Below are 18,373 nucleotides of genomic sequence, written 5' to 3'. Positions count from 1 at the left end.
TTGAAAAGAATGGTGCTCCATGCAGGAGCACTAGAAAAGGATTAGTGGTAAACATTTCTTAGCTTTATTCACACCAGAAACGGAAGAAAAAAAAAAAAATTCTTGCTTTCCTTCTCTGCATTCCTCTCCTTACCGAATTTTCAAACTGTTCTAATGTTAGTAGGAATGAGTCAGAGAAACAGAACTTAAACAAATTTGTACTCTGCTAACCAAGCAGCAGCCTCCTGAAAAAGCCAAAAATCTTGAATATAGTACAGATTTTAATGCTGAAGTTGAAAAATAATGTAAACCTTTTTCTTAATGTTAAAACCACATTCTATCACTTGCAGGTCCCTCGGCATGCTATTTTATCAACTGACCCCAAACACTACCAAAAAAATAAATAAATAAATAAATAAGAAAGATACACTAGAAAATGAAACTACTTACCTTGATCAGTGGACATGACTTCACATATACTGATAATTAGTCTAACTTGCTTTGATAATGAAATATTTGGCTTTACTCTTTTAATGATCATGTGATAAAATCTCACTCCTGGCTTTAAAGCCTCTGGTAGACTGGAGATCACACAGACCCGCCAGGAGCCCGCACCAGGGCACTGTTTACTTCAGGGCATTCTTAGACCCAACTGCTCAAAGACAACCTCATGCATAATATGCCACACCTCCCCAGAGGAAGGGCTGCTGCAGTGTTTTTCATGAGACCAAGTATCTGATGATGGAGAGACTTCTATTTATTATGGTAAAATAAACAACAGCGGAGGCACATGGAAGCTTCAAGTGAGCTAGAAATACTTTTGGGAATAGGATGGTTTATAAACTGACTAATTCCTTAACTATTAGTAATGCTCTAAAAAAGCCAACACGAAAACAGTTTGTTTCCACTTTAACTGGGTCCATGCCCTGGACCGAAGAGGTTACAGATCCAGGATTCACAGGCTTAAGATGTTAAAATGTCGTTCTGAATGATCACAAAAGCTATTTTGCCCCTTGAACCTTTCATTTTTAGCACAGTTCACTGAATAAACACCACCCATAGATTTCCTAAGGAAACCAAGCTTTATATGTTATTTCAGAACACTTTTTAACTGGTATAATATTTCTCATTTTTATATACCTTTATAAGTCTGTATCATTCAATAAGTACTCTAAAAATTCCTGATACCCTGAAATATTAGAAAATGTCAATTAAAATACTTCTAAAATCACAATGAAGTAACAGGCTATACAGACATCACTCTCATGGTTGGAAATAACCTCTCCAATCCCCTCTTCAGGGTGTCCACATGCAATGGTTGTCACACTCCAGTTGCATCATATCACCTGGATGGCATTTCAAAGCATACATTGCCTAATCCCATCTCCAGAGTTGAATTCAATCAGTCTGTGGGGGTGCTCTGGATTTTACATTTCTAAAGCTCCCAAGTGGGGATCCCTGGGTGGCTCAGGGGTTTGGCACCTGTCTTTGGCCCAGGGCGTGATCCTGGGGTCCCGGGATCGAGTCCCGCGTCGGGCTCCGGGCATGGAGCCTGCTTCTCCCTCCTCCTTTGTCTCTGCCTCTCTCTCTCTCTCTATCATAAATAAATAAATGAATCTTAAAAAATAAAATAAAAAAAATAAAGTTCGCAAGTGACACTGACACTGCTGTTCTGGGACCACATGTCAGGGACCACACTTGGAGAACTACTGGGGCAGAGCCTTGCCTGGTTTGGAGTCTTAACTCACTTATTGATGGCCTAAAGCTCTGGCTCATGTGCACCTGCTTAGGACTTGCTCAATCTCAGGGGAGGAGGGCAATGTTCAGGTCGAAGTGTGTGGGGCTGTGTATTCATTCACTTGAGACTCACAATAACTTCCACATGCTCATCAGGAAGTAGGGGGGTTATCAGCTTAATTCTTTTTTTTTTTAATTTTTATTTATTTATGATAGTCACACACACAGAGAGAGAGGCAGAGACACACACAGGCAGAGGGAGAAGCAGGCTCCATGCACCGGGAGTCCGACGTGGGATTCGATCCCAGGTCTCCAGGATCGCGCCCTGGGCCAAAAGCAGGCGCTAAACCGCTGCGCCACCCAGGGATCCCAGCTTAATTCTTAATAAAAGAAATCTGTTTACATACTAGGCATGAATAGGTTTTACAACAAATCTAAAAAGAATAATTAGAAACATGGAGAAGGGGATCCCTGGGTGGCTCAGTGGTTTAGTGCCTGCCTTCGGCACACGGTGTAATCCTGGGGTCCTGGGATCAAGCCCCACACTGGGCTCCCTCATGGAGCCTGCTTCTCTCTCTGCCTGTGTCTCTGCCTCTCTCTCTGTGTGTCTCTCATGAATAAACAAAATCTTAAAAAAAAAAAAGAAACATGGAGAAAAGGAGTCAAAGAAAGAAGAAATGTAAATTGTCTTTTATTTCCTTTGCAAACTCCACCCAAGTGTTTGAATTTCACTGTGGCAGGAAAACTGTCTATATTTGATTCCAAGACCACTTAACCTTGGCAAATTTCAGTAATGTAAAAAACAGAACATTTTCCTGTCATAAAAATGCCCCAACTTCAGTGCTTTCTGAGCTTTGATAGCAATGTTTAAATTATAAACTCAGGTTTGGTTTTCAAACAAATAAATACCTTTTCTTTTTTTTTTATAGTTAACATTTACTTTGTGCCAGGTGCTGTTAGGCACTTTACATGTAGCATTTCATTAAATCCTCACTGTAAGGTATTAATTTATCACTATTTTACAGAATTTTCTGTTAAAGGAATAATACAAGTAAGGTAAGAAATAGCAATTACCATTTTGTAGAAGAGAAAATGAGGTTTAAGAGGTTAAATATTTTGGCCAATAACACTAGTAAATGACAACCTTTAAGAAATTAAATTCACTTTTGTACAATAAATTAAGATATAATGGAGCCTACTTTTGAATTTTTATAGATGAAAGCCAGAAAACCAAAACATGATTTGCAGCAAGTGATAATTAAAATATAACTATTAACATTGACGCTCATTGTCCACAAGTGGTAATCTGTGATTATGTTCAGCATCTACCACAAACTTGTAACTAAATTCTAAGCTACCCAATAGTAGCCAGGGAAGTTTCTACAAAGTTAAACATGCACTTCCATATGACTCAGCAATCACATTCCTAAGTATTTAACCAAGTGAAATGAATACTCACATCCACACAAAAACCTGTACAGGAATGTTTACAGGGGCTTTATTCATAGTCACCAAAAGCTGGAAACATCCAATCAACCTTGAATTAGTGAATGGATAAGCAAACTGTGGTAAATCCATGCAATGGCATAACACTGAGCACTAAGAAGGAATGAACTAAGGACACTCACATATACATTAGAAAGAAATCAACTTTCAAAAACAGAACTACCCTATGAGCCAGCAATTGCACTACTAGGTATTTACCCAAAGGATACAAAAATACTGATTCAAAGGGGCACATGCATCACAATGTTTATTAGCAGAGTTATCAACAATAGCCAAATTATGGAAGGAGCCCAAATATCCAACAACTGATGAATGGATAAAGAAGATGTGGTATGGGGCTCGTGGTTAAGTGTCCAATTCTTTGATTTCAGTTCAGGTCATGATGTCAGAGTTATGAGATCCAGCCTCACCTCAGGCTCTGCACTGGACATGGAGCCTGCTTTCTTTCTCTCCCTGTGCCCCTCCCTGAATTGCCCCCCAAAAGACATGGTGTGTGTAAATATATGTGTGTGTGGAATGTTACTCAGCCATCAAAAGGAATGAAATCTTGACATTTGCAACAATGTGGATGGAGCTAGTGTGTATTATGCTAAGCAAAATAAGTCAGAGAAAGACAAATACCATATGATTGCACTTATATGTGGAATTTAAGAAACAAAACAGATGATTATAGGGGAAGGGGGATAAAAAAGGGGGGGGAAGGGGGGGTTGGGGGAGGAAAGGAAGCCAAACCACAAGATTTAATTATAGAGAACAAACTGAGGGTTGCTGGGGGGGGAGGTGGGTAGGGGCTGGGCTCAATGGGTGATGGATATTAAGGAGAGCACTTGTGATGAGCACTGGGTGTTATATGTAAGTGAGGACTCACTAAACTCTATAGTCTAATATTAGACTATATGTTAATTAACTGGACATTTATGACAATCGCATTTAGTCATGTAACCACCACCACAATGAGGATCTAGAATAGTTCTATCTCCTTCAAATAGTCCACCATAACCTTTTTAAAAAATTTTTATTTACTATGTCCTTTTGTAATGAATCAGTCTCTCCCCACACTACATCCTACTTCAGATTTATGTCCCTATGGGCTCCCTTTTCCAGAATGACATATAGAATCATAGGATACATATATATATGATTCTATATGATATGACCATATACAATTGTCAAAACTCAGAATTCTATCCTAAGGAGGGAGAATTTTGTTGTTAATAAATTATCCCTGAATTTTAAAAATTATGGAGCAAATAAAAGCAACAGGCCATGAAATGGCCATGAAATGGCCATGAAATGGATGGTTTGTCTTAGTGTAAACCCAAAACTATGATTTTTGGTTATGTTCATTGCCTTTCTCATCATAGTAAAGATAATCACTGGTTCATTTTATGTTTCCTGTGATTTTTAAAAATCTTCTTTTTTTAAAATAAATTTTTATTTATTTATGATAGTCACAGAGAGAGAGAGAGAGAGGCAGAGACACAGGCAGAGGGAGAAGCAGGCTCCATGCACCGGGAGCCCGACGTGGGATTCGATCCCGGGTCTCCAGGATCGCGCCCTGGGCCAAAGGCAGGCGCTAAACCGCTGCGCCACCCAGGGATCCCGATTTTTAAAAATCTTAACTTCAGAAGTGACCTAATTAGTTCTCCACATAGAGTCCATTTGGGAACACTGAAATTTATGGTAGTATATTTAAAAGGACCTTTCAAGTAAATGTATGGCAATTTTGTTGATTTTGTAAGATTATTTGTCACAGATATCAGCCCTGAAAATACCTATAGTCAATGCTCAACAATTCACAGCTATTCACAAAATAGCCTGTGCACTGAGGACCTAATGGGCTGGCACTCTGCTCTTAGGCATCTCTTCCTTCCTCCTTTGAGAGAGGTTATCCTTCACAGTTGATAAGGGACAGAGAAAGTTCTGCCCAACATTCACATGGTATTCTTTTATCAAGATTTTATTTATTTATCTGACAGAGTGTGTGCAGACACACAAGCAGGGGGAATGGTGGGCAGAGGGAGAAGCAGACTCCCCACTGAGCAGGGATCTCAACTGGGGATCATGACCTCAGCGAAGGCAGACACTTAACCGACTCAGCCACCCAGGCGCCCCAATAGCTTACCATTTCTAATGGAGATGATGGAACACAAAAATTTTGCCATGAAACTTGTGCTTCCTGAAATTAACATTAATCTACAACGTTTTAAAAAATGGTGTGGATTAAGTTGTCTGACGTAGCATTTTTACTCAAGGCTACCCAACACATCATCTGTCATAACTGAAGAGTTCCATGTACTAATGGCAAAGGTGGTTTATTATTTACTAATAAACATTTTGGCAATAAATAACAAGAGAGTTATACCAAGTGAATGCCACTTTGTTCAGATAGGACAGGAATAGGGGAAAAAAATAAATACCTGTGACTTTCAATTATTAACTAAGGAGTAAAATCCTTATATTCATTCTCCAATGTTATTTAACTGAGAGACAATCTCCATTTTCACAGAACAAAACTAATCTAAATCTTAACCCATTTTGCACTCTTTAGTCTTCTGATAACAATCTAATAAAATCAAACAATTTGATATTAAAATGATCCCCTTGTTGGCCTAAAAAACACCTTTTTTTTAAAGGTTTTATTTATTCACTCATGAGAGATGAGAGAGAGAGAGAGAGGCGGAGACACAGGTAGAGGGAGAAGCAGATTTCATGCAGGGAGCCTGATGTAGGACTCGATCCCGGGTCTTCAAGATCACACCCTGGGCTGAAGGCGGCGCTAAACTGCTGAGCCACCTGGGCTGCCCAAAAAAACACTTTTTAATTTAAAAAGCCAACCGACTGATGCATAATTTCCATTTTGCATGTCTGTGAGCCTTAATGAAGATCTAAAATTTTTGAATACATGCCAGGTAAATGCTATCGCTTAAATATTTTTGTACCAAATTATTTTCATACAGATCTCCAAAGCAAGTTACTATCCCTGAATCTTTATTCTTTTAAAAATACTTAATATAAAAGTTTTATATTAATTGCACAGTTAGATGCTCAGTTAAAGTCCCAACCACACAGAGCAGTGTTAAAGTAGACAGTACCCCTCAGACCAGAGTTTATGGATAGATGATACTATAATCCTAGATTACACTGCTGTCCATTCTGGGTTCTAATTCAATTCCATTACTTTTGTACTTTGGAAAGCCACAGAAAGCTACACATCTTTCTTATGACATGTAGATGGAGATAGCTTGTGTATTTTAGGTATATAGAAGAAATATTGTACCTGAAATGTCATCTGACTTTAATATTTCTCTAATAAAAATACATAATCCTAGAGAATAAACACTTTCTCCAACCTAAAATATGGAATTGATCTCTATACCCCAATTATAGGCTGTTTGATTTTACCTGTATGGATTTCCTGCATCACACAACTCATTTCACATGTTCACACATATAGCCCAGGAGTAAATGCACTTTAAATTGGTGATCTGTCTCTCTTTTGGCATTTCCCCTTTGCCCCATTATGGTCCACCTTCACATCTGGCAAGTTTGGTTTTTTAAAAAGATTTGTTTATTTGAGAGAGAACACGTGGGCACGCAAGTATGAGTGGGAAAGGAGAGGGAGAGAGAATCTCAAGCAGACTCCCTGCTGAGCACAGAGTTCAAGTGGGGCTCAAGGTTATGATCCCGAGATCATGACCTGAGCAGAAACCAAGAGCCAGGGGATCCCTGGGTGGCGCAGCGGTTTGACGCCTGCCTTTGGCCCAGGGCGCGATCCTGGAGACCCGGGATCGAATCCCACGTCGGGCTCCCGGTGCATGGAGCCTGCTTCTCCCTCTGCCTGTGTCTCTGCCTCTCTCTCTTTCTCTCTCTGTGACTATCATAAATAAATTAAAAAAAAAAAAAAAAAAAGAAACTAAGAGCCAGACCCTTAACCAGCCTCATGACCCAGGTGCCCCCTTTTTATCTCATTTAGCCTTTGTACTAATCCCAGGTAATTGGCATGATCTATATTCAAAGGAGAAACAAATTGTTAAATACAGTGTTTCTTCTTTAATTATGATTATTATTTTTGCACAGCTTCCTTGGGTTCCACTTCATCAGTGCCAAGTGACTACCCTACACTGGAAGAGCTGTGTGTTTCCTTTAGGAAATCACATTCACTTCAGCAAGAAGTTAATTCTGAGATTTCAAATTCTACACTCATCTTGCCACCACCTGGATTCCTTCCTTTCCTAAACTCTTGAATGAATCTATTCTTATTAGCTCTCATAACAGCTCTCATAATAGCTCTTCATCAAACAACATAAATACAGCACTTAATATGATGCTGGACACACACTAGATAACTGTTTCTCTTCACTGGTCAATCCCTTATCACAGTCCTTCTGCCTCAGCCACCTCACAACAGTCATTCTTTACAAATGCCTTCTCTGGCAGTTTCTTGTCCTTCACTGTGGCCCTTTCCCCTGTGCACACCACAGCAATATCCCACAGGCTTCTGGTGCTGAGGTTGCCATTTTGTGTGAACAAAATACCGTTGCAACTATTTTAATGGATATAAAATTTCAGTTGTGGAAGATGAAAAAGTTCTAGAGACGGCTGGTGGGGACGGTGGTAGAACAGGATGACTATATTAATGCCACACAATTACATACTTAAAAACAGCAAAAATGGTCAATTTTATGTTATATTTTGCCACAATAAAAAATTATTGCGACTAAAACATTTTCTACCATGAATTTATGATACCCAACCTCAGCCAACCTATGGCCAATCTATCTGTTCATGCTTATGAATTCCCTATCACAGACTCTCTACTGCCTATACTATTCCTTTGCATTCTTCTTTCTTCAGTATCTACTCTGGGAAACTGACTCACTTGAAGGCTGCAACTCTTCCACTATGCAGAAGATTCTAAACCATCTATTTCCAACAGCAACCTCTCTCTTTCAGCTTTATGCTCTCATTTCCATTTATCTGAAAGCTACCTCCTTCACTGGAGAAGAGAAGACTAAACTTTATCTTGAAGGGTTTAGTGAGGTTTTGTTAGGCAGCAGTGGGAGGGAAAGCACCTTATTTCAGGCTGTATGGTGAGGAAATCTGTGGCAGATTTGCAAACTTTGCTGCTGCTTGCAGAGCTGTTCATCACTTGCCAGCTGAGATCCTCAGTGGCTGCTTACTGCACTCAGAATGAATCCAAACTCCACACAGGCCTTAAGTCTCTGTCCCCTGCTTACCTTTCTAGCTTCATTTCTTGCCACTTTGCTTTCAAAATATGTTCCCAAACCGTGTTCCCTCTATCAATCACCGGTTTTGAGAAGGAAATCAAGAAAAATGTTTTCTTTTCATAAATTTCCACAGGAACCTATTATTTTTTCCAACTTTGAAATAGCCATGCAGCGTCCAGAAAAGAGTCCTTTGAGGCTTTAAGAAAATAAAACTTAGGCTTTGCCCTTGGCAGGTCAGATAAAGGGTAAAGTACAGCCAGTTACTTGCTACTAATTTGGGAGAAAAGAGGGAAGACTTTTGTTTCTCTCTCTCTTTTTGATCAGCTGCCTCATCCAGATTTCATTTAATTATTTGTCTTCCTTTCCTCAAGACCCTAATAATGCACAGCTTGCTGGTGTAACAGCAGCTGCTTAGCCTTTTGTGTTGGGCCTTATATTCCTTTTTTTTTTTTTTTTTTTTTAGGCCTTATATTCTTAAAGGACAAACTCAGAATATGAAAAGATAAACTAAATATAACCAGCACTGTCCTGTCTGCAAATCACCCATTCTACTTATTTCTTCCCTTTTATCTCACAGATAATAACACTTAAACATGTAGTTTCCTTTTGGATGAATCTCAGGAATATATTACAGAAATAAAGAAAACTGCAAAGAAAGAAAAATAGAGTATTAGTCATTCCAAAGTTCAGTAAGTGGTAGGAAAGAAGATCAAAGATAAAAAAAGAACTTAAGGGGCATCTGGGTGGCTCAGTCAGTTAGGCATCTGCCTTCTGCTCAGGTTGTGATCCCACAGTCCTGGGATGGAGCCCCACATTGGGCTCTCTGCTTGGCAGGGAATCTGCTTCTGCTTCTCCCTCACCCTCTGCTTGTGCCTGCTTGTGTGTATGCATGCTCGTGTGTGTGCATGCTCGTGTTCTATGTCAAATAATCTTAAAAAAATTTTTCTTTGTCACTTCTCTTTTAAAATAAGAGAACCAGAAAGAAAGAAAGAAAGAAAGAAAGAAAGAAAGAAAGAAAGAAAGAAAGAAAGAAAGAAAGAAAGAAAAAGAAAGAAAGAAAACAGCCAACTTCCATCATATGGGTCTTAAATTGATGAATGGATGCATGAGAAATTATCAATTTACCTGCTAGAAACTTTCAAATTATTATCCTAGCAATTTATGTATTGTGAACTTTACCAATAATGGTGAACCAGATTTCAGTATAATACTAAAGACGATAAAATATCCATATAGTCTTTAAGACATTAACACTGTACATTAATCTCTAGAACTCAATCTCCTATTAGTCAATAGCTCACTGTAGAGTATGACATAACCTTTATCCTCTACACAGAGCAGCAAAGGCAAATGTATTCAGCATCTAGATACATAATACAAATGGGTAAGGATACCAGTCTAAAACAGTATGAATTAGAGTTACTTGTGGCAACCTGGAGAAAGGATTTTTTTTAAATTTCAAAACTCAAAACCATTGTGTGGAAATAAGACTGTGATCCATCAATTTGACGTTTGTTCTGAAATAGTTTTATCCGTTTATTCACAAGGTATTTTTGAGCTTCTACCTAGTAAGCTTAACCTGGCTCACTACTAAGAACCCGGGAATTTTTTTTTTTTTAATCTGCACCATCACTTTCAATGGCATCTCATTTTCCTTCAACCACACTATTCTTCTCAGTTCCTGCGGCCTTAAGATCTTTCATATGATTAGGTCTCACTATCCCACGTAGGTTTCCTTTCAACACTTATTTACAACTGCAATTAAATGAAAGTTCATGCAATGTCCTTGTTCAGCATTTGTCTTTCCTGCTATTCTCAAAGTTTCTGGAGAACAAGGACCATAACTGTCCCAATCATTTCTATAGGCCCTCTGCACACTGTATCAGGTGCTTAATACTATCTCATTAGAAGGTCCCTTCCAAGGAGTCAAAGAGAGAGCAGATAAGTAGAATGGTGACTGACAAGTCTGGATGGGGCCTGTTACTACCATGGGTGTAGGGAGGTAAAGGAGGGCTTGCTAGAACAATGCTCCAAAATTTTTTGATGGCACATCCCTCTCAGTGTGAAAACTGGACATTCCATCTCCAAGTGTGTATGGATAAATGCATAACTAAATATATTAATGTGTTTATGTAATACAGGTATCACTGTAAGTAATACAAATATTACTGCACTAAAATACATACTGTAAAAAAAGAACTTAAAGTAGGATGAGGTAAAGATAAAGTACTATTTTTGAGGGATTTGTGTGATTCAATCTTTGTTTTTTTATTTATTTTTAAAAAGATTTTATTTATTTATTCCTGAGAGTCACAGAGAGTAAAGCAGAGACATATGAAGAGACATAGGGAGAGGAAGAAGCAGGATCCCTGCAGGGAGCCCGATGGGGGACTTGATCCCAGGAACCCGGGGATCAAGCAGACGCTCAACCACTGAGCCACCCAAGCATCCAGGTTTTGTTTTTTTAAATATTGGTTAAATATTTAATGATATAACCATCTGAAAGAGCAGATCTAAGTTGGTTTACTTCCATAATTGGTTTTAATGACTGCCCCTAGTTGAGGAACATTTCATTATTCTACGGGGAAGAAGTACATCATTGGCCACACTTACTAAATCATGACACACATTTTTAAATCCCATCTCAATTATGCAAAAGTTTTCCTTGAAATTCTTCTAGTATACTTCCATCTGCCTTGACGTCTTAGAAAGTGTTACATTTTTTTAAAATTTGGTCTAAAACCTACTATAACTATCTCAAAGATTTTAAAGCAAGCTAAAAAAGATCTTGTATTTAAGTTTAAATGTGTATGCAGAAATGGTTTTTTAAAGGAAATTTTTAAAAATGAAAGATACACTTATATCTATTTCAGTGATGACACAATAATGGAAATATTTCCAAACAGTATCTCAAAAATGCTTTGTTCATAATGCACTTTTTCTCTCTGCTGATTGCAGTTACTTTCTCACTCATTAAAATGTTACCTTTACTTCAAAAAGACACGTTTTGCTTGTTTTTTCAATATATCTGCTAGGTAAGAACCTCTTAAATATGTACTGACAGACTTCTCTTCACATGGAGAAGTTCCACAAATGTGGAACACTTGTGTTTTTTGTAAAAGAAAAAAATATAAAGGATTTTGGTCTGACAACTCATTTAAGTATTATGCCATTATATAACCTACAAGTCTGATGTTTATGATGACTTGTCACCAAGTATTGCCAGAATTCCAGTACATTATATCTAAGATATGTGATTATCATAATGACATAAGATAAAGTAATCTTGTTTTTTTTTTTAACCAACCAAGCCTAAAATTCCATGAGTAGAAAAACCAGTAATTCTTCAAACACTCTGAAGACCTCTGGGCAATACTCATTCTTCTCCTCATTCCTTCCATTAGAAAGCTTTATCTAGCACTTTCCATTTGTTGGGCTTTAACCACCCGTGAGTAAATTTGATCAACAAAATCCATGACCTCCAGCAGCACCCAATTTAGTCACGAAGAGACAAGAATGAATCTAGAACCATCAGAGGTTTGAGGAGGATTTGTTTAATTCTCTTTTTGGGGTAGGGCTCTTTCCAGGAGGTAGGTGAGGTAGTTGCTATCTTATGGGGTGATACCTTCCTTATCTTCCAGTCATTGAAATGGCAGCATATAACTATCGCTGGCAATTTGGGTTAAGTTCCTTGACATTTTTTCATTAGTTTTAGTTCAGTTCAACAATCTAAGCATGAGTTCTGTGCGGAGCCAAAAGCTGGGGATTTAAGATGAGTAAAACAGTTCCTGGCCTCAGGAAATCAATCAAGTTGGGTAAAGACACAAGATAACAGTCAATTGCAAAATATGCTGATGACAGATATAACCACAGAGTGCTTCAGGAGCTCAGAGAGGAATGCAACTGAAAAGAAAGGTGTACTGGAAGACTGATAGTTGAGCAGTGTCTTAAAGGAGCACAATTTAACACTTTTTTGTTTGTTTAAAAACCCAAACCGTACAACTTATAGCCATTTCATGCCTCAGCATTCACACTGCTTCAGTATTTTATTACTGAAATATATGTAACGAACTAATTTCATGTTTGGATAGATTTTAAACATTTTACATAAATACAGATATTAAGAGAGCCTTTTTAAAAGCTGTTGCGCATTTTAGTTTGTTAAACTATTGAATTAGCTAGTGGCTAGTATACCAGGTAGGAGCTGGTTCTTCTGAGAAAATAAATTATTTTGACAATTTTCTATGACAAAAAGGCAGTGACAAACTGTAATAGGGACTGGGTGCTAAGTGAGCTCAAAGTCATAAACACTCTACTCCTTAGAGCCCTCGAAGTGGTTATGACCAAGAGTTGAAGATGTACTTTTCAGAAATGGTCTAGAAATTGTTAATCATCACAGAACAGACTCAATGTATACAATAAACAAAAAGCAGAAAAATAATCAAGAAGAGCTAGATTATTGGGGCACCTGGGTGGCTCAGTGGTTGAGCATCCGTCTTTGGCTCAGGTTGTGATCCCGGGGTCCTGGGATGGAGTCCCTCATCAGGGTCCCCACGGGGAGTCTGCTTCTCCCTCTGCCTATGTCTCTGCCTGTGTCTCTCATGAATAAATAAATAAAATCTTAAAAAAAAAAAAAGAGCTAGATTATTGATCATTTTACAATAATAATTTTATTCCAATTTTTTAAAGAGGGGAAATCAGCTTTACAGAAAATGGTACACTAAGTGTCAACCGTGAGATCAGCTTACTCTTTAAGAAGTTGTACCTTTTTTCTAATGAACAGAAACGTTCTTTACTTTGGCAAAAAGATGACCCTTTCCCTACCACACACGCACACACACACACACACACACGTAAAATTAAAGGTCCTTGGTTCCTGTGCCGTTGTGAATAGCTTCAAAAAATTTAAATGTTTGAGAGTTTAACAAGCAGGTTGAATTGGTAGCATAGCTGTAAATATATTACTGCCATAATTTAACATAACCACCAAAACATAAAAATCATGGCTGGACACCCTGAAGTTTTCTTCTCAGAATACAGTTAAACCCACCAACAAGCAGACTAGCTTGACTCTGCTCTTGTTCAATTTAAGTTTTGTATAATTTCACTCATGTCACTAGAAGATGAACAAGGGAAATGTTTTTCCCATTTGGCAAGCCAATTATGTTACTATCCTTTATCCATAAATGGACAAATCTAAAACTTGCCTTAGCATCAATCATTAGCAGACCTTAAAATGACTTCCATCACATAATCCAATCCCCAACTATCACATCCTTCAAAGTCTGACAATTTTAAAATTCACTGCCTCCTGCTTAGTCCTATAGATTGTGACATCTCCGATATAAGAATTTCACATCTCTTTCACAAAAGCTACTTACCCTTGTGTATCTTCCCCTAACATCGAATTATATACCTTTTTTTTTTTTTTTTTTAATAATCACTCCATAGTAAACCTGTTTCTCTAACAGAACATTGGGGTTAAAAAGGACTTTAGATGCCATCTGTTTGTATGTGACAGATGAATCTCCATAATTCTTCTAAGTGCTTGTCTGATTTCTATTTGAGTATCATCAGTGATAGGAAAATAGCTCTTGAAAACACCATGCCACTCACAAAGAGTCTAATTATTAGGAAATCCATTCTTAAGTTTTTATTACACAATCCATAACACAAAAACACATACTACGTTATGTCAGTTACTATCGCTTTACTTAAGATGGGTTTATCTTCTCTACCAGATTTTAATGAGTCATTTTATATTATGTTTTCAATTTTTTTTTTTTTTAAAGATTTTATTTATTTATTCATGATAGTCACACAGAGAGAGACAGAGAGGCAGAGACACAGGCAGAGGGAGAAGCAGGCTCCATGCAGGGAGCCCGACGTGGGATTCGATCCCGGGTCTCCAGGATCGCGCCCTGGGCCAGAGGCAGGCGCCAAACCGCTGCGCCACCCAGGGATCCCTATGTTTTCAAATTTTAAGATTACTGTAAGGCCATTGTCAATCATTTAAAATCGACAGACAAGAGGTGCCTGGCTGGCTAAGTAGGTAGAGCATACAACTCTTGATCTTGCGGTTGGGAATCTGAATCCCACCCTGGGTGTAGAGACTACTTAAAAATAAAATCTTATAAAAAAAAAATAAGAAAATAAAATCTACAGACAAGTTGTAAATAACAAAAGTGATTCTAAAATCTAGTAGTCAGGACACCTGGGTGGCTCAGCCATTGAGCGTCTGCCTTCAGCTCAGGGCATGATCCCAGGGCCCGGGATCAAGTCCCACATTGGGTTCCTTGCAGGAAGCCTGATTCTCCCTCTGCCTATGTCTCTGCTTCTCTCATGAATAAATAAATAAATAAATATTTCAAAAATTAGTAAGTAAAAATCAATAAAATCTAGTAGTTACTGGTATTTGGCATTAATTCCCTCTAGCATTTTTTCTGTGTATTATATATAAAATGTAACTTAGTACAGTGTAAACAACATGTATGCATATTTCGTTTCATTGTGAGCATTTTTCTATATTTTTTTGGAAAAATTCTTTAATATTTGTATAACACATAATCTCATGACTAAGCCATAATTCATGTAGCCATTTCCCTACAGAACATATCGGTAGTTTCCTGTTTCTCTCCATTCCACTGGAGCATCTGATGTGATCTGATAAATCATTTACTGGATCACTAGGTAACTTACTACGGGTAGATTTCTAAAATTCAGACTGTGGGATCAAAAGACACGAACATTTTTAGTGCTAATGATACATGTACCAGGTGTATTCTCATATTTGCTTGCTTTACTCCCCTTTCAAAGAGTTTCTGCTTCACAGGACCTTCTGAGTTGGCAGATAAGTCAAATGACCTCTGTGTTCCATGGCCACATCTGATGTGATGACCAATGCTTCACCATCAGAATCTCTCTCCAAGGCATCAGCAGTTGTACTTTGTTTCTGCTGGGCACTGGGACTAGAAAGCGGTGTGAATGAGATCTGAGGTGGCCTTGTTTTCCACCATCCACTCGGAAATTCAGAAAAGGCCCATCTGAGGGAGAGAGAGTGTAACTGTCTTAGCTCCAGGCGCCTGTGAGGCCTGGATGAGTGTACTGTCCTTGGCTCCCGAATGTAACTTTTTTTATTGTTTCCATATGTCCTTCTTTTTCCCTTAAGTTATAGGGTATTCTTTCCCTTACAACAAAATATTCTCTAATTAAGATAATACATATTACTGAATTGCTTTCCAAAAAATTATATAAATTTTCACTGACCTCCGAAGCAAGCAAGGGTGCCAATCTAAAATATACCCATTCAGAAAATTTTTGCCAGTGTAATAAAGGAATATTTTGTATATTTCTTTGATAGCTAGTTATATAAAACTTTATTCTCATGTATGAGTAATTTATGTTTCTTCCTTTTTGAAATAACTTTTCATGTTCTTTGACAATTACTAACTACCTACGGGCTTCTTAAAGACAGTAAAACTCATTAATTCTCTCTTCAAATAACTTTTCATGTTCTTTGACAATTACTAACTACCTATGGGATTCTTAAAGACAATAAAACTCATTAATTCTCTCTTCATCTCTTTGTAATCTTACTTTTCTATTCCCTTAGCTACTGCAGTTTCCCAGGTTTGGGAGGAGTTTTTTTTTGCTTTTTGCCTATGTTAATACAATAGTTTTCTAATGAAAGAACATTGAGCATAAAAGCTGAGAATGAATATAGAATTGAAATCAGAATGAATGGAAGTTTTAATCCCGGTTTACCATTTAATTATTAGTAAATTTGAAAATAGTATATATCTGGGATCCCTGGGTGGCGCAGCGGTTTAGCGCCTGTCTTTGGCCCAGGGCGCGATCCTGGAGACCCGGGATCGAATCCCACGTCGGACTCCTGGTGCATGGAGCCTGCTTCTCCCTCTGCCTATGTCTCTGCCTCTCTCTCTCTCTCTCTCTCTCTGTGTGACTATCATAAATAAATAAAAAAATTTAAAAAAAAAAGAAAAAAAGAAAATAGTATATATCTCATAGCAAGTTATATTTGTTCAATGAGGATAAATTCCACTCATCTCAACTACTTGTTAAACATTAAATGAGATGATAAATACACTTTGAATTGTTTGACAGAGAAAACACTAAAAGTTGGTAACTAATGCAATAACAGTAATTGTACTATAAGTGCATTTAAACTTGCTTGAACTCATGTGCTTTGCAGGTATAGAAAACAGCTGTACACGAACGAGCAGCACCAACACAGATGCTATAGCTTGAGTTGTATTTAGGCAACTTGACCTCAATGCTCATATGCCCTGTTCATAGGCATGAGATAGAGATCAAAACCTGCTGTTCCCCCATATTTCATGCAGAATGACCCTTAAATGCAAGCAAAGTAATTATTTCATCCCATGCCCGAAGTAAAGCAGTGGCAATCTCTCTTCCAACCCTGGGAACAAAAACAAACAACAAAAAAACAAAAAAGCCACACACACTAGGTTAAACTCAATGAAAGAGTTGATCTCCAAAGCAATGCCTTCCTAAGGAAATTCTTAAGGATTTTTTTTTGTTGTTGTTCGATGCAAATTTTACTTATGTGCTAATAAGTATCTAAATAATAGTAAGAATCTAAATATCAAGAGTAAGGTAGAACAACTGTATTGTGGTGGTAGTGGTGATAAGAAAATTTCTGCCTGCTGTGGATGAAGATTATGGTGAAGAAGAAGAAGATAAAGATGCAAAAGAATAATTTGGATATTATTCTTTCCAGTGGTTCCATCATTTAAGGAGCCAGCTACCTTTGTAGACTACAGAACTGAAGATCTATTCTCAGAATATTTAAAACTATTCAAAAGTTCCTCATTCTTTACAGGATACAGTAAAAACTTCTATGCAAGCTAAGATCTCCACTCTCAAATCCCAACCGTACCAGCACTGAAGTTCTGCACTCAGCTCCTGGCACTTGCCAGGCCTCTCATGCCTCCCTGCTTTTGCTGCCTCAGACTAGAATTCCCAGCTTACTTCACCTGTATGGTCACAATTACCTACTCCTCTGTCCCCTGAACCTCCTCAAATCACGGAGGACACTGAATGCACACTGATTTGTTAACAGATTGTTAACTGGGCATGTCTAATCATGTTCTTCAACCAGAATCTGGCAAAGGCAGATGAACGCGCAAAAACTGTTCTGGAGATGATGGACAGGTTTATGGCATAGATTGTGGTGATGATTTCACAAGTGTATACTTATCTCCAAACCTCAACAGGTCGTATATGTTAAATATGTATGGTTTTCTGTGTGTCAATCATACCTCAAAATAGTTTTTAAAACAACAAAATTGTTTGTTGAATAAATGAATGTGAGAGATGAATGAATGAATGCGAGGGGTGGGAATGATGGGAGAAATCAAAGACAAATTTGCCCTATAGAGAGAAGGATAATAGTACTTCCAGGCTTTCACTGCCAAACAGTGAAACAGAGGAAATATTTCACTATTTATGAGATTATCACTGATGCCCCCAAGATACCAACATCTCTAGCACGAAATAGGCTTTTGAATACTACCTCCTTTGATATCTATAATAACCCTATAAGTTCCAACAAATGGGGAAACAGGTTCAGAGAGGTTAAGTAATTTGGCTAGAGACTTCCAGGTAGCCAGTATGAGAGATGGAATTAAATCTAGACTGCTTGTGCTGTAAACTACTGTACTGACTGCCTTCCCATGCTGGCCCATTAAACTCTGGCTTTGAAAAAGAGCATATATTCAGTAATATGGATACTGAAGATGGTATGATCCTAATAGGCTTTCCTCAATTTCCTTCTGAGTGAAGTGGGGATAACACCATCGCCCCACCCTGCTAACTCCACTGGATCATGCTGGCTTCTTATCACTTGTGTCTCAGCTTTATGAAACCACTCCAGATAA

General features: G+C 38.0%; 1 protein-coding gene across 7 annotated transcripts in view; it reads right to left on the bottom strand.

Moving 5' to 3' along the window:
* FGD4 (FYVE, RhoGEF and PH domain containing 4) overlaps positions 1–18,373 on the bottom strand; it is a 214,618-nt gene that overhangs the window by 99,749 nt on the left and 96,496 nt on the right. The window contains exon 1 of one of the 7 annotated variants that reach the window (XM_038577225.1): positions 430–637. The exons of the other annotated variants lie outside the window; for them this stretch is intronic. Within the exon in view, the coding sequence (XP_038433153.1) occupies positions 430–520 (91 nt within the window). The 5' untranslated portion in view covers positions 521–637. Of the gene's footprint in view, positions 1–429; positions 638–18,373 lie in introns of those variants that run through there. 7 annotated transcript variants of the gene reach the window in all.

The sequence above is a fragment of the Canis lupus genome, chromosome 27 (assembly GCF_011100685.1).
Source record: "Canis lupus familiaris isolate Mischka breed German Shepherd chromosome 27, alternate assembly UU_Cfam_GSD_1.0, whole genome shotgun sequence".
Taxonomy (NCBI): domain Eukaryota; kingdom Metazoa; phylum Chordata; class Mammalia; order Carnivora; family Canidae; genus Canis; species Canis lupus.
Note: the sequence above shows the minus strand (reverse complement) of the source record. Positions and strands in the feature narration are given on the sequence as shown.